At 43.7% G+C, this 15,457-nt stretch overlaps 1 protein-coding gene across 3 annotated transcripts in view; it reads right to left on the bottom strand.

The window, feature by feature from the left end:
* The window catches only part of LOC310862237 (IQ motif and SEC7 domain-containing protein 1-like), a gene marked incomplete at its 3' end in the record, with an annotated part of 207,144 nt that overhangs the window by 97,119 nt on the left and 94,568 nt on the right, over positions 1-15,457 (bottom strand). The window contains exon 4 of one of the 3 annotated variants that reach the window (XM_083770038.1): positions 5,161-5,289. The exons of the other annotated variants lie outside the window; for them this stretch is intronic. Within the exon in view, the coding sequence (XP_083626164.1) occupies positions 5,161-5,289 (129 nt within the window). The remainder of the gene's footprint in view (positions 1-5,160; positions 5,290-15,457) is intronic. 3 annotated transcript variants of the gene reach the window in all.

Below are 15,457 nucleotides of genomic sequence, written 5' to 3'. Positions count from 1 at the left end.
ACTGGGCAGTATAAGACTTTTAATCAATATCACGATCAAACTTTTGCCTTCGATTGTGATTAGAACTTAAAACATAATTGTTAATCTGCCAGGTATTAATTCATTAATTCTCCCGCCACCGGCAGTGTTTTTCAGTGAAGACCCTTATTTTGAAGGCCCACAGGAACCAAGACGTGAACCGTATGTAAACAAATGCTGTGTGGAGTGATGGACAATCGTCTTTTCTTTCACCTGGAAAATACATTTTAGTTATAGGATGTTGAATACGGCTTGTTTTGACCAAACACGCAATCTGAGAAAAGTCTGGGAAAAATCTGTTTACATTGAGGCGGATGGAGACAGACAGAGTTTTCACTTTGGACTTTGGTTTTATCCGTCGCCTAGCAACCTGGAACCATTCATACATTGGCAAAGAACGCGACCTATCGTAAACCACTGAAAAGACCATTGAACGTCTATGACCGTCTTTGGCAGTTGGATTTGATAGGATGTCTATAGACGTTCTGTGTCAACTCATTCTCTGCTAAAGGCGACATTGGACGACTTTTATTAATAGTCACAGATCGCGTAGGACAACATCGAACGACCCGTCACTTTATAATGCATCCAGCATCGCTAGTATCATTTTTACCGGTTCTCCATCGCCTGGCAACAATTTGCTTCCGCATTTTGACGTCATCCAATATTTTCCCTCATTCCACTGTATCTTTAGCGACGATCTATAGCTGCGCTTTTATCGGAATTGAAGCTCAGATTGAGGTGATCATACAGAACATCAATGTTTTAGGAGCTCAATAAAAAAAAAATCCCTGCGAACTCACGATACCATATCAGTGCTTCTGACGAAAACGAGTAACAAGTATCCCGGAAATGACGGATTGTTACCGGAAGTTCACCAAATCAGCTGGTGTCTCTTCAGAATAAGGGCTTACAGCTGAAAAGCGTGGCGTGTGAGAGGTAAACTAGACATTAAATATGGCGGGGAAAGAGTGGAAATAGAAGATGTAAAAGCTCACAACATCTCGCACTGCAATGCGTATTATGCGCCGTGAGCTGCTTCTGTGAGAAGCTGCACTTCATACAGCGTTAATCCACCACAAAAAGCCTCATTCATAGTAGTTGTGTGCCTGTGTCATTCTCAGTGTGTAGCAGATCTACAAGCATATGTGTCACATTCGTGAGCTTGCATATCTGCTATTTACGGCAGGCAACACCAGTGTACAACCAAGTAAAAATCAGGCTGGTCGATTTGTTGATAGATAAAAATAAATAAATAAATATATATATATATTCTATTAGGTTAATTGCTCAGCCCTGCTAGTATGCAATCAGTGTTGACTTATGCAGTAACATCATTTGGCTAGTGGCCTGTGTGAGGGGCCTGTGTAATACAGTAGCCCAGTTCTCTCTCTGTTATGTGTGCGTCTGCTTTGCACACCCAGCACTCTGTGTGCTGTGGAGCGATAGCTGCTCAGACTGCAAGTGCAGGAATTCACTGCCTACCAGAGGCTCACGGCCGGCTGTACGAGTGACGCACTCTGTTTTTCATCAGCATTGGCGTCACTCAGAATGGGAGGGTTGGGGGGGGGGGGGGGGGGGGGGGGGAGTTGGCAGGGGCTTTGCGTTGAGAAACGGACAGCTAATAACAGGGAGCGGGCATCCTGGCTTCAATGGCTGCCAGCCATGCATGCATGCCTGCCTGTCGAGCATGCAGGGCATTATCTCAATGGCTGGTTGAAATAAATAAATAAATCCCATTGAGATGATTGGGTTTATTATTATTTGTTTTTTTTACAGTTAATTTGAGATTTGCTAAATGTTCCAGAACACACAAAAATAATAATAATACAAGTACGTATTAATCTCAAAATAGATTCCTGGTACAGACAGAATTTTAATTAATTGCCATCGCAAAAGCATCACCCCAAGAGGCTTAATTAATTACCACGTAATAACCATAACAGTTACAGTAAAGGAAGTAAGACATGAACACCAACTCATACACATCTTTCCTGATCTGGAATTGCAGTGCTGCTGAGCTTAATACGATGAAGTAAGCACTACTCAATACGTAGAGATGTACCAATACCAATTTCTCCTTACAGATACCCAGAACTTATCAATACCCATAACTTATCGATGCATACCGATACCAAATAATGAATAATAATCTAGGATAGTGGTTCTCAAAGTGGGGTCTATAGGACCCTCAGGGTTCCTTGAGGGGGTTCCAAATGGACCACTCTGAGAGTGTACAAATGGAACGAAATGGAGCCTTACGGTTCAGAGTTATGGGGGTCCTTGAAATTAAAACTGATCTAGGAATGAATAAAAAATATCCATTGTGCAGCTCCAAGTTAGTAAAATAATAATGAAAATGTCACAGTATAAGAAAACATAAATTGCACGGTATCGGAATGGCATAGAAAGGCATATTCTTCGATAGCGATACCATCCTTTTTGCCAGTACAACAGCAGCTTCTCCGATACTGGTATCATTATCGGAACAGTAAGCAGGACAACAGGGCTGGGCAGCATTACTGGTGCAAAGTATCTACAGAACCTACAACAACATGGGAGGGAGAAACACAAAAGTCAACACCTCTTGGGGGATTCGGCCAGTGGTTCTCAAACGTTTTCATTTCAAGGACTCTTGAGAGTGTACGAATGGAAACTCTCAGAGTTCCAGACCTGTAAAGGTCCATTTGGAACCCCTTCAAGGAACCCTGGGCATCCACTTTGACAATGACAAACCACCAGATTAAGCTAATGATTGCCGTGCCATTACACTACACCGCAATTTGTACACGTTCACATGATACAATACAATTAAAACCGATGACGTTTGCACTGAAATGTCAATACTGTGCTCTGTGGTGTTTGGAGCTCATCTCTCTCTGGTGTGCAGTGTAGTCCTGCTGTACCTCTCTCTGCACCAGTAAGCTGCAAGACAGCCAATTACCTAAACGGCCTGTCAAATGGTCTAATAATATATTACAGTTAGAGTGACACCCCTGGATCAATTACTCTTTAGAAAGAAAGCAGTTGCCTTTCTCATCAGCCTTTTAAGCCAAGCTCACAATGCAAAAGCCTGCTCTTGTCTTTAACTTACAACAAAACGGTGCACACATTTTTGTTCAGCCCCGGGCTCGCCTCTGCAGCACTCCCGGCCGGTGTTTTCAAGTGTAGCGCGCTCGGAGGCCGACAACAAGCATTCGGGTTAGGGACTAGGAACGGATATATTTCCATCTCTTCTCTTCCCAGGGCTGTAGGGCAGCAGCAGTAGCAGCATTAGGATTCCGGAGGGGAGATCGGGCCTGCCAGCCGTGATGAAATGACATTTACAACGGGAACAGACTCCGTCCAGCTCCGACTGCTCATTAAAGGTGTATTGGCAAGATGCCCCGGGCCCTCAGCCTGCTTGAAGAGAGAGCGAAGCTGACACATTAGTGTCAATCTGCTCGCCGGTACATCGTCTCCCGCCTGCCGAAGTGAGCGGCAGCTCCACTTCCTGCCATGCTGCACCGCTGAGCCCTGACCCATGACCTCTGACACAATGGCCTGCAGGTCACCAAGAGTAGCTGGCATGTCATGTGACTGTCCCTTCCGGCCCCCTCTCTACTATTGCAGGCTGGGGTGGGGTCTGTTATGAAATGTGTTCGGGCCGCCACACAGATGGACAGCGAGAACTGCTGACAGATGGCGATGCTCCTCTAGCTCGTTATGCTGACGACAACGACAGGGTTCTTTGAGTCTGCCATGCTAATATTACAGTGAGAAATGACTGGTTACTGCATGTATGCTGTGGATAAAGGATGCAAATGTAGAGCTCTTACGCCTGACTTGTACGTCACTGTACAACAGTGTCAGGGGCCTAAAATAGCCAATTGGTGAGCTTGTAGATCGGCTATTTTTGGCATGGGACACCATCGCAGACTGAGTATAGACATATATCAACCAAACTGCCAAGCAATTTCCATCAGACATCGTTCATAAACAAACACGGTTCTGGGAAATGTAAACATCCACCGGTGGTTTGTATGGACTCAGAGGGTCCATATCATTAGTGTGCATTGTTTTTGTCCATAAACAAGGAGCATAACAACGTCTCTGAGGAACGGCCTAAGCCTCGTTAAACTAGAATGCTTATTCAGCTAAATGCATTTAAGTGTTGTGAGCTAACCCAGAGTAGTGTGTGCCCAGAAAAGTGCCTTTGATTCATGATTATATATATATATATATATATATATACTGTACTGTCCTAATGTGATAAAGACCCTAGTTGTTGTCATGTGATCTCACTATATATACAGTACATTGTGGTGCAGACGCTGGCAGCGATCCAAGAAGCAAGGACCAAAACACACCTCTCCCATCTCTCAGATAAACAGGAGAAGAACACATTTTTCCTTAAATCCATAATGGTCTATTACCATCAACATCAAAGACACAGGACTCCACACAACACCTCAAAAATAGCACCCCCCCCCCCACACACACTCACACTCACACTCACACTCACACTCACACTCACACTCACACTCACACTCACACTCACACTCACACACACACACACACACACACACACACACACACACACACACACACACACACACACAGCGAGGAGGGACACGTGCCGAACTGTAGCTGTCACAGCATCAACCCCAAAATTAGACATTTTCTTTTGTCTGCCATCAGCGTTTCCAAGAAAAACACAACTTTACCTCACATGACACGGTTTGTAGTCGTTAACAGAGGGGCTAACATTTTGTCTTTTTATTTATTTATCACAAAACAGAATTATAAATTGGTCTCAGTCCTTTGTTTTGGGGCTGCACCACAACATTCATACAGAGCAGAGGATGCTGGCAGCCAGTCAGTCCCCTCAGGACTTGGGTTGTTTACTTAGAAAAACAGGCTGAGCCAGACAACAGGAGAGGGCAGAGCAAGGTCTGCAACTCTGCATACCATCGGTGAGTCAGCAAACACACCGCAAGGGACGGACGGCCGACGGACGGACGGACGCTGCCCTTGTGACTGATCAGTTGTCTACCCACAACGCCGCCACCTCTCATCAAAACTCTGGGCAGATCCGCCAAAGCTCATCCACCCTTCATTCATCCATTGATTCATTCATTCATCCGCGCTGCTGCTACTCACATATCGTAGAGCCGGTAACCCATGGCAGAGCCCGGTCTCTCGGAAGAAGAGGGGGCGCCGGGGTCCCGCGGGGTCCTCCGGGGGTCCGTGCTGCTCACCACGGCGCGCCACACGCTTGGCTTGTCCATCCTTGGCTGGGAGGGAACGCTGGTCAATGGGAGCTCGACGAGTGGGACGGCGTGGCGTGTGCGCACAACAGCTCACTCACATTCACTCTCGCCCCTTCCAGTCACAAACACACTCACACACAGGCAGGCGGGCGGGCGGCGAGAGCAGTGTGCATGATGTAACAAGAAGCATCCAAGACGCAGGCAGGGGTGCATGTGTGTGTGTGTATGTGTGTTCAAGAGCTAAGGAGCTGCAAGGGATGCCTGTTTACTGGTTGGAGAACAGCCTTTCTTTTTAACAAAACAAGCCTGCAGGGTGCTGCTGTTTATTTCTTTGGACCACGGGAGGCTGGGCTGCACGCTGCCATCTCAAACAGAGGGCAGTGCCCGCTGGAGGGCCATGCTGTTCCTATAATAAACACAATAACACACACCCATCAGCAACCTGCCGTACCGTTACCACCTCTCGTTCTCTACCCTCTCATCTGCTTTCAGTAGTACCGTCCGCAGCAGGACCACATGATTGGCTCCTCGGTATCCATGGAAACAGGAGGATGTGTTAGAGGTAGGGCTCATTGTCATGCACCCCCCCCCCCCCCCCCCCCATTTCTCTCTCCCTCCCTGTCTTACACACCCTTTCCTCCTGTCTCCCCTTCTCTCTATCTCACACGTCCTCTCTCTCTCTCTCTCATCCACTATTCTCTACCGCTTCCCTTCATACTCCCTCCTCTCCTCTCTCTCTAGTGGAATCAATGTGTTTCTCTGTGCCGTCTTCAAAACTGATGAGGCTTTCAGCCTAATGAGGGGCTTGTGCAAATAGTTGGTCAGGTAGCAGGCTCTTAATTAGCAAGATGGAGCAACGTCTGGATATATCCCACCACCGCCGCCGAGGAATTAAGCCCAGGGCCGGATAATGAAAGCCAATTAAAAAGAGTAGAGTCGCAATGACTGTGAAGAGAGAGATGACAAAACAAACATTGTCCAAAAGGCGTTCACAAAAACCGACAAGCTAAATGTTCGTTACGTATTATTATAACATACTGTACATAACACTTAATGACAGGGCAGTGAAGTCGCTGAGATAAAAAACGGCGTGCCTTGCACAGCCATTGCGTCATGTTGTGGAAAGTGCTGAAGAAAAGTTTGAAAAACAAGATTTCAAAGTTTATTTTTTATTTAAAATGTTTGTTTTTCTGAACATAGTATAGGGGTGAGACAAGTAATCAACAAATTATCTGAGAATGTTTCTAATAAGTCAATTCTTTCACGGCCCACCCACATCTGACCAATTAATATGAGGTCAAATGGGTGGGCTGTGTGCGTTGTTTTAATGATCGATAAATCAATTGATTGTTTTCCGCCTTGGATCAATGGAACCGATGCATACTTATTACTTACACTAGGATTTTTTTTTTGCATAATGTTTTAAAATAATTTAATATTATGTGAAAATTATGCAAAAAATCTGTGTGTAATTATATGGGGGACCACTTGCAATACTCTCACAGCCCACCAGTGGGCCCTGGACAGTGGTTTAACGGAGCAGCTTGATGAATGGAGGCATTAGAAACAGCAGGATGGAGTCAGACTAGTACTTTGCTTTGTGATCAATAAGTCATAACCCATACAATACCACGGCACACTACAGTACTTTGTATAAATTAAAAAGCCTTTAAGAAAAATGAGTTCAGCACCTATACATTATGAGGTTCAACTCATACTTCTGCAGCATTTTGTCTTTTGGATTACAACTTATCGATCGCAACACAATGTATCATTCTAACCTTTCTTTCTCTCTTGGTCTTATTCCCATCTTTGCTCCGTGGAGCTCCATAATAGTATAAAAGGAAAGTTATGTTTTTGTCTGCTGGGTAAAAAACGTAACTTCAAGACGTCTCGGTTCATAAGTGTGACGAATGGGTTATCAACAGAGTCGTTCATTACAGCCCTATAGGGAAAGTCCCTAAAAGGTGACAAATGACAGACTTGAGGCATCATTGTGAAAGCAGATGGTTGCATATTAGTGTCAGTGTGTAGTCTTCCTGTTATCACAATTCACTGGAGAGCTGAAGAGCTTCTATAAGGAGACGGATGCCACTGTTGTTGACATCCATCACCTGGTAACCACATCCCAGCCAGGCAGGAGGTGACCATAGTGATAAGCTCTCAAAACAGGGCCAGAGAAAAGACATTAACCATAGTTATACTCTCACAACTCAGAACCATAGTCAACACTCACAACTCAGAACCATAGTCAACACTCACAACTCAGAACCATAGTCAACACTCACAACTCAGAAAGATGCAACAGACAGGAATCGATCCGAGGGCTCTTGACACTCCAAGTCTAAGGGGAGTTTGCCCTTATTTTTGGACATTAGTGGACAGTTCACCCACCACATGTTGGGCCATATCCCCCAGAGCTGTCAAAACGTAGCGTGAATTGTTGATGAATTGTTTTTTAACACTGTTTTGGGGGCAGAGAAGCGCAGTTCCGAGATTTGCATGTTGTTTTCAATTGGTCCTGGAATCTCTTTGTCTCTTTGTAAGATCTTCTTCTGCCCTTTGTTTCAGTGCACACATGTAAAAGCATTGGTCTAAAACTACATAGCCTATATCCATTGAAAACTCAGTTAGCCTATGTAGAATGACCAAGGAATACTGGTAACTTTATAAACCGAGTTCCATTTATTAACAACAGTATAGTATACAGCTCCCAGTCATGGACTCTCTGGGTAGCCCAACATCACAGTGTATAATAATAACCACCACCGGCTTGCGCATGCGTGGTATACTTTACCACTACCGTGGCTGCCGAGGCACATACAGAGCGAGCATTGGGTGGATGCTCTACAGCCTATAGTTACTTTTTAGATTGTATTATTACAAAACATACACTAAACAACTTCAGTCCTATATTTCTTTACTTTAACTCAAGTAAAACAACATGTACTTTCCCACACCTAAGTGTCCACTCAACTGTCATTGACAGCTAACCTAGTGGGGGAGTGGTTAGTGGGTGGGGGAGTGATTATGCAAGTATCTAGTGTCACACCCATTCCAGAGGTGCTACATTTTCAGGGAAACTTTGCAGAGCAAATTCTCTACTTTGGGGTATCTGTTTCAACAAGTTTTAGATGGTCATATCTCCTTCAATTATTGTCCAATGTCATTGAATGATACATCATATGAAAGCTTACATTCTGTACTTTAATAATCTGTAAAAATCGACTTGAGGCACTTTTTGCTGGAGTTGGTCACATATATATGTGTATTGAGCCTACCATAGTGCTGCAACCTGCCCCAAAACACATCAGCAACCCCCACCTCCCCATGCCATCTTCACTCCACTTGCAGCAGACAGGAGAGTCTCCAGGGGAGGTTGTGTTTCATCCACAGCAGACTCTGTGGTACAGACAAAGTGAAAGCCAAGGTGACTTGCTTTGTTTGTATTTCACTGAACCGGACGATGCCGGTATATGTGGCTACGTCATTCGATTGCAATATAGCAGTGTTGTTTCTGGCAGCAAATTTAGATTTTAGTTTTAGTCGTAGTCTCTTGAATATAGTTTTCATTTAGTTTCAGTCACATTTTAGTCAACTGGAATGTTTTAGTGTTAGTCTAGTTTTAGTCGACTATATACACGTACAGTATCATAAGATTGTAGTTGACTAAAGCTACAGTTGTTTTAGTCGACTAAAATGTATTTTGTGGGCGTTGATGCCATCTTAATGACTGTTTTTTCACTTGCTGAAAATAGCAGATCTACAAGCTTGTAGATGTGCTTGTTCAGATGCTATTACCGGTAGATATGCTTGTTGAAGGCTGATTAGAGGCCAATTTTATGAATGCTCTTCCTAACCATTTTTTTACAAAATCATGTTGATAATAATGTATACTGACCAAAAAAAAACATTCAAGAAAAATTGTCTGTTAAGTTGTCATTATTTGACTGTTTTTTAACAACATTGGCAATCATGTGTCGATCCCGATTTCAACCACTTTCAACTCTATTCCCGGGCATTTCATTTTATTATACAGGCTCACAGCGTGTCATTCCAGGCCGTGCCGTGAAAGACTTTGAAAAGCAGTGACACGGTAAAGCACATGTTGAGAGCAGAGCAGCAGAGTGCACTGTGGGAGGGGTCTGGGTGGTGCCCATCATCACAGTGTTAGGAGTCAGGTCACATGCTAAAGACAGAGAGAGGCCGGAGCTCTGTCACATTGACAAATATGTGCACATTCTATACGGATGCGGTCTGCATAGCATGAGTGCACACACATCGCATACTGAATACAAAAGAACTCATGGATAAACTCTCTCTCTCTCTCTCACTCACACACACACACACACACACACACACACACAGTGTGTGCTCAATTTTGGTTTCAGAGCAATTTTGGTGTTATCAAATGCACAGCGTGTGCAAAAATGATTGATTCGTGCTTACACACATCTTGAGTGTTTACGTAACTCGGAGATCGTATTAAAATGGGAACCACAAGGACCTCTAAAGGGTGCACAATGACATCGTTGCAGTCGGGTGGAAAGTTAAACCCTGTATGAGTAAAACTGTTTCCATTTTCTTTAAAGGTTTATATTGTTTATTGGAAATTCTGTCAACTATGGGGCCTGCTCTCTTGCATTTGCATCCTGTTTCTTTGTTTTCCAACAATGTACATATTGATTTTCCTTTTCCCACACAAATGAAAATACAATACAGAATACAGATACAAATGAAAAACAACAATGAACATTACAAGACAATTACTCATACAAAGAAAACAAAACAACAACAACCAAAAAAGAAAAACAACAACAGCACTACTCCTCCTCAGCTTCTTCCATTAAATGTGACACATTATTGTTCTTAATATATCGTATAAAACGACCCCACACCTCCTGAAACATTTTCTTGTTTGTCCTTGTTTGAATGTATGTAAATCTTTTCCAAAGGTAAACATAAATACAATTCCCTGAACCACTGTGTAATACTTGGTTTGTCTGGCCTCTTCCAGGTCAATGCTATCACTCTCTTAGCTTGTCAAAGTATCTTATTTATAATTTTTTAAAGCATCGCGAGGCACTGTGAGCTTAATTCTTATGTAGATCGGCTATTATTTCCAGTACTTTTGTGCAACACTCTTGTATGATAAAGTAGGGCATTGATTTACAACAAAATATGGAGAATGACACAAGGTTTCTGCCTGACAGCAACAAAGTACAGTATGTATATCTTTTAACATGGTCCTGTCCATACGTTAGCATGAGGTTATGCTGTGGCCTTCGGTTTCATGAACACACACAGTCCCCCAGGTCCTCATCAGACAACCTCTCTCCACACACTCCTCTCCTCTGTCACCATAAGTCCCCTCTTAGCCCAGCTGGCCTTGATGTGTGACACTGACCGGACGGCGCTGGGTCTGCACAACTAGTGTCCATTTGAACTCTGGGGAGAGTGTCAAAGTGTGGTCCATGGTGCATCTGGGTCCATTTTGGACACGCTAAGGGTCCATTTTTAACGAGCATACTGAGCATTTTCATTCTGTGAAGAGGGGCTCGCCCAGACCAGCCATGCGCACACACATACAGGTTTTTATTACTCATCAACATTTTAAGACGCAATTTAATTAATGGCATTTTCTAACAATTCTTTAACCATATATGCCTAAAGCCAAAAAATAGAAGATCCACAAGCTCACAGCGTGTTGCGCCGTGACACGCTGTGAGCTTATGTTCAGCTATTCTTTGATCCAAGAGTTTCAATTGTAAATCTAAAAAAAAAGGCCTTTTAACAATTAGTTTTTCTTATGAGGACTGAGAAAATGTGCCTCACAACGTCTATTCCTCAAATTCTACTATACTTTATATTTGGTCCTCACAGGTATATAGTAACACACACACACACACACACACACACACACACACACACACGCACACACACACGTACAGTATGAGCACTAGGGGCAGTGTTTTAGCCGTCACAGGAGGTGCATACCAATGAGCTGATGGGAGCCTCCTCAGTGGACATTATAGCGTCAACGAGTTGGATCTGGAGGAGCAGCACGACGACCAGAACCAGCAGCCTGGGGACACTCAGACATTTACAGTAGCCAATTATTCTATCAAATTAAGTCGTGAAGCCAGTGATCCTCGGCCGCTTTCAAGGATCCCCAGTTTAAAACGTTGCTGTTTGTCAGAAAAACCCTTCTTGCATCTCCATATTTTGTTTTTTTCCCCGTAAATTATCGGCCCACCTGATCATACTGCAGCATCACGCAAACGTATACAACAAAGTAGAAGATCTGCAAGCTCTGGAAGCTTGTCCATCTGCTACTTTTGCTGTTTTTGAATTTGAATCCTGAAAAGTAACGCTTTTGGACATACAGTATGAGGTTTCCACCCGACAGAGACGACATTGTAGCCGATCTACAATGAGTCGTAAGATTGTAAATCGGCTATTTTCAGTGTGCGATACCAGTAAGTAAGTAGTAAGCCTTGCCGAGCCATGAGTCCCATAGGGCTGGAGCCTACAGTATCTCCTGTAGCGTGAAGCAGCTTGATGTAGTACACCCCCATGACATGATATGGAGTATATCGCAGGGACACAATACAACCCTTGATGCTGAGTGCCAAGCAGGGAGGCATGGGTCACATTTTCCAGCACCTTTGGAATGACTTGGCCAGGGATCAAACCCCGACCTCCCAGTTTCAAGGCGGACACTCTAACCACAAGGCCACTGAGCTGCGTGATACCACTGCACAAGTATACATTGAGCATAACTCCAACCTCAACACCTAAACTCATCCTAACGCCAATACCTTTTTCCTAATTGAAAGCTTATAATAATCTATTTAACCATAAGAACAACCTTGTGCCGATCATGAAAATGGTCCTCACTATGTCCATTTCTCAAATTCTACTATATTTGTGTGGATAATTGGCCCTGGCAAGTAGTCACGTGCGCGCGCACACACACACACACACACACACACACACACACACACACACACACACACACACACACACACACACACACACACCCACCTCATTATAAGTTTATCAAACATTAGTGAAGATTCACAGCAAGGGCATCCTCCTGTAAAAATGGACGGAGACACACACACACACACACACACACACACACACACACACACACACACACACACACACACACACACACACACACACACACTCCCATATAACTGCATGGCTTTGTGTGTTCCCTCCATACACACAACACTGTATTGGTGGGTCTATCTACAGTATCTGACTGGAGGAAGCCTTATTGTTATGTCCTCGGCTGAGTTGCACTGTAGGGGTCCTGTCTGTCTATCACCAATGGATTTGAAAGATAGAGGGGGGGGGGGGGGGGTAGAGACAAACAGACAGACAGAATAAGGGAGAGAAAGATTGAGAAACAGCGAGAGAGAGAGAGAGAGAGAGAGAGAGAGAGAGAGAGAGATTCTACTAAGAGAGGGAGGATGAGATCACAACAGCACTAAGATTGGTGAACCACCAGATGGCAGTGCATCACCTCTTCCTCATTATTAACATCATGTGCCATTTGGAATAATAATCAATACTACTATTGATTATTATAATGCCCTATAGGAGGAAACTACACCAGCTTGGAGGAGCATTCACATTATGTCACTGGAATATCATGGCAAACACAGCTAATAATATTGTTGCTGACAGCTAAACACCATATGGCTATTGTCGGGCAGACACCTCTTATCTCCATATTTTAACTTTTAATGTTTTCGTACATTAATACGTGTTGTACAGTACTTGATCATACTTTATGAGTGTCACACAAAACCATAAAAAGTAGCAGAACCACAAGCTTTTGAGCTTGTAGATCTGCTACCTTTGAATTAGAATCCTGAAAAGTAACAGTTTTGGACATACTGTAGTGGGCTGTATTTTGCGTGTCTTAAGAGTACCAGGTGACAGGTCTTATTACTTAACTTAAGACCTGGAGGCGTGATCAATGCCGTTTGGCTATTCTAAGTGGCCAAAGTTAAGTAATAAGACCTGGTACTTAAGACACGCAAAATACAGCCCATTATGTCCCCTCCTTAAGACCTAGAGTGGTGAATTATTTTACCCCCATTTCTCTCTCAATTAAGTCATTATGCTAATAATCCTCCCCATTCTGTGTTGCCACTGCTGTTGAACCCGGCTGGCTCACCTGCCAGTGAGCTGCTAATTTTGCCATTTTTTTAATTTGAATACTGAAAAGTAACACTTTTGGACATAGGCTATATGATGTTTCCTCCCGACAGAGACGATTAATAGTACAGTACACCCCCGGTGATTATTCATATGGACGGCATGATACCATTTCTAATGGTATAAGAAGTGAACAGTTGCTCAGAGTGTGTGCTGCTCGGTCAGCACAATTGTATAAGGTAATTCTTCCAAAACAGGATAACGATGGATTACACAAATACATTCAGGTTACAGTGAATCAATCACCAGCAGGGAGTTTTCTTTAAAAAAAACAACACACTCTCTGGCTCTAAATAAATAAATAAGTGACGCTTTTGTTCCACAAACATTTTTCTAACCACTCCAATTAGTGTCAACAGATGGAAAAATGGAGTTCCCCTGGGCAGTGAACTTTGACCTTTCTCCGGGAAGTGAGAGCTGTAGCATTTAGTTCTCTCTTCCTCATAATAGGTACAGGCTTAATTAGTTCCGACACTATTATTGGTCCGACAGTCATTAGACCGACAACCTACCTCAAAACCTAACCTAACCATAATTGCAAGCACGGGGCAGCGCATGTTTGAGCGCTAGTCCGACCGTTGTTCCCGCATGTCGGACTAATGCTCTGTCGGAATTACCATCAGATCCCCCTCATAATACTACAGCGACACACACTTCACCATCGGATCCCCCTCATAATACTACAGCGACACACACTTCACCATCGGATCCCCCTCATAATACTACAGCGACACACACTTCACCATCGGATCCCCCTCATAATACTACAGCGACACACACTTCACCATCGGATCCCCCTCATAATACTACAGAGACACACACTTCACCATCAGATCCCCCTCATAATACTACAGCGACACACACTTCACCATCGGATCCCCCTCATAATACTACAGAGACACACACTTCACCATCAGATCCCCCTCATAATACTACAGCGACACACACTTCACCATCGGATCCCCCTCATAATACTACAGCGACACACACTTCACCATCGGATCCCCCTCATAATACTACAGAGACACACACTTCACCATCAGATCCCCCTCATAATACTACAGCGACACACACTTCACCATCGGATCCCCCTCATAATACTACAGAGACACACACTTCACCATCGGATCCCCCTCATAATACTACAGAGACACACACTTCACCATCAGATCCCCCTCATAATACTACAGCGACACACACTTCACCATCAGATCCCCCTCATAATACTACAGCGACACACACTTCACCATCGGATCCCCCTCATAATACTACAGCGACACACACTTCACCATCGGATCCCCCTCATAATACTACAGAGACACACACTTCACCATCGGATCCCCCTCATAATACTACAGCGACACACACTTCCAAAATTCTCAGTGTTTACAGTACGTATGTGTCCGTTTGTGCAAAGATAATGTGCAGAGACAATGCGAATGGACCATTACTGGTTCATTTGGTTAACATTTGTGCACTGTCCAAAGTTAAATCGGTATGTTTTGTTCAAATAAGTGTAATAAATAGCTTTACATTCTGACGATTATGGGACCACAACTGCAACTATACGGTACCCATATCCTGCATATTAGGGATCACGACCGCACTACAGATCCCAGAGCCCAAGCCTACAGCCTGGGGCGGAAATGGTAATAAACAGCTTACATTTGAGAATATGACCTCCCTCCCCATTCCCTGCATACAGTTTGCCAATGGTCAATGTTGTCCATGTGCAAGTTCAGATCTATTGACAGTGTTTTTATAATATAGCAATCAATCACTGCTACAGTACAGTGTTCATTCTCTTCAGCTCTTAGTAAACAGAAATTTCATTTTCAGGTTGGAATACCAATGTTGTCTAGTCACACACTCAATAGCAATTATTATTATCAGAATGACGCTAGAACACTAATTTGAACAAAAACATTTAACACAGAGGATATTACTTT

This window comes from Protomyctophum parallelum, assembly GCF_964188405.1.
Source record: "Protomyctophum parallelum genome assembly, chromosome: 7".
NCBI classification, from domain to species: Eukaryota; Metazoa; Chordata; class Actinopteri; order Myctophiformes; family Myctophidae; genus Protomyctophum; species Protomyctophum parallelum.
Note: the sequence above shows the minus strand (reverse complement) of the source record. Positions and strands in the feature narration are given on the sequence as shown.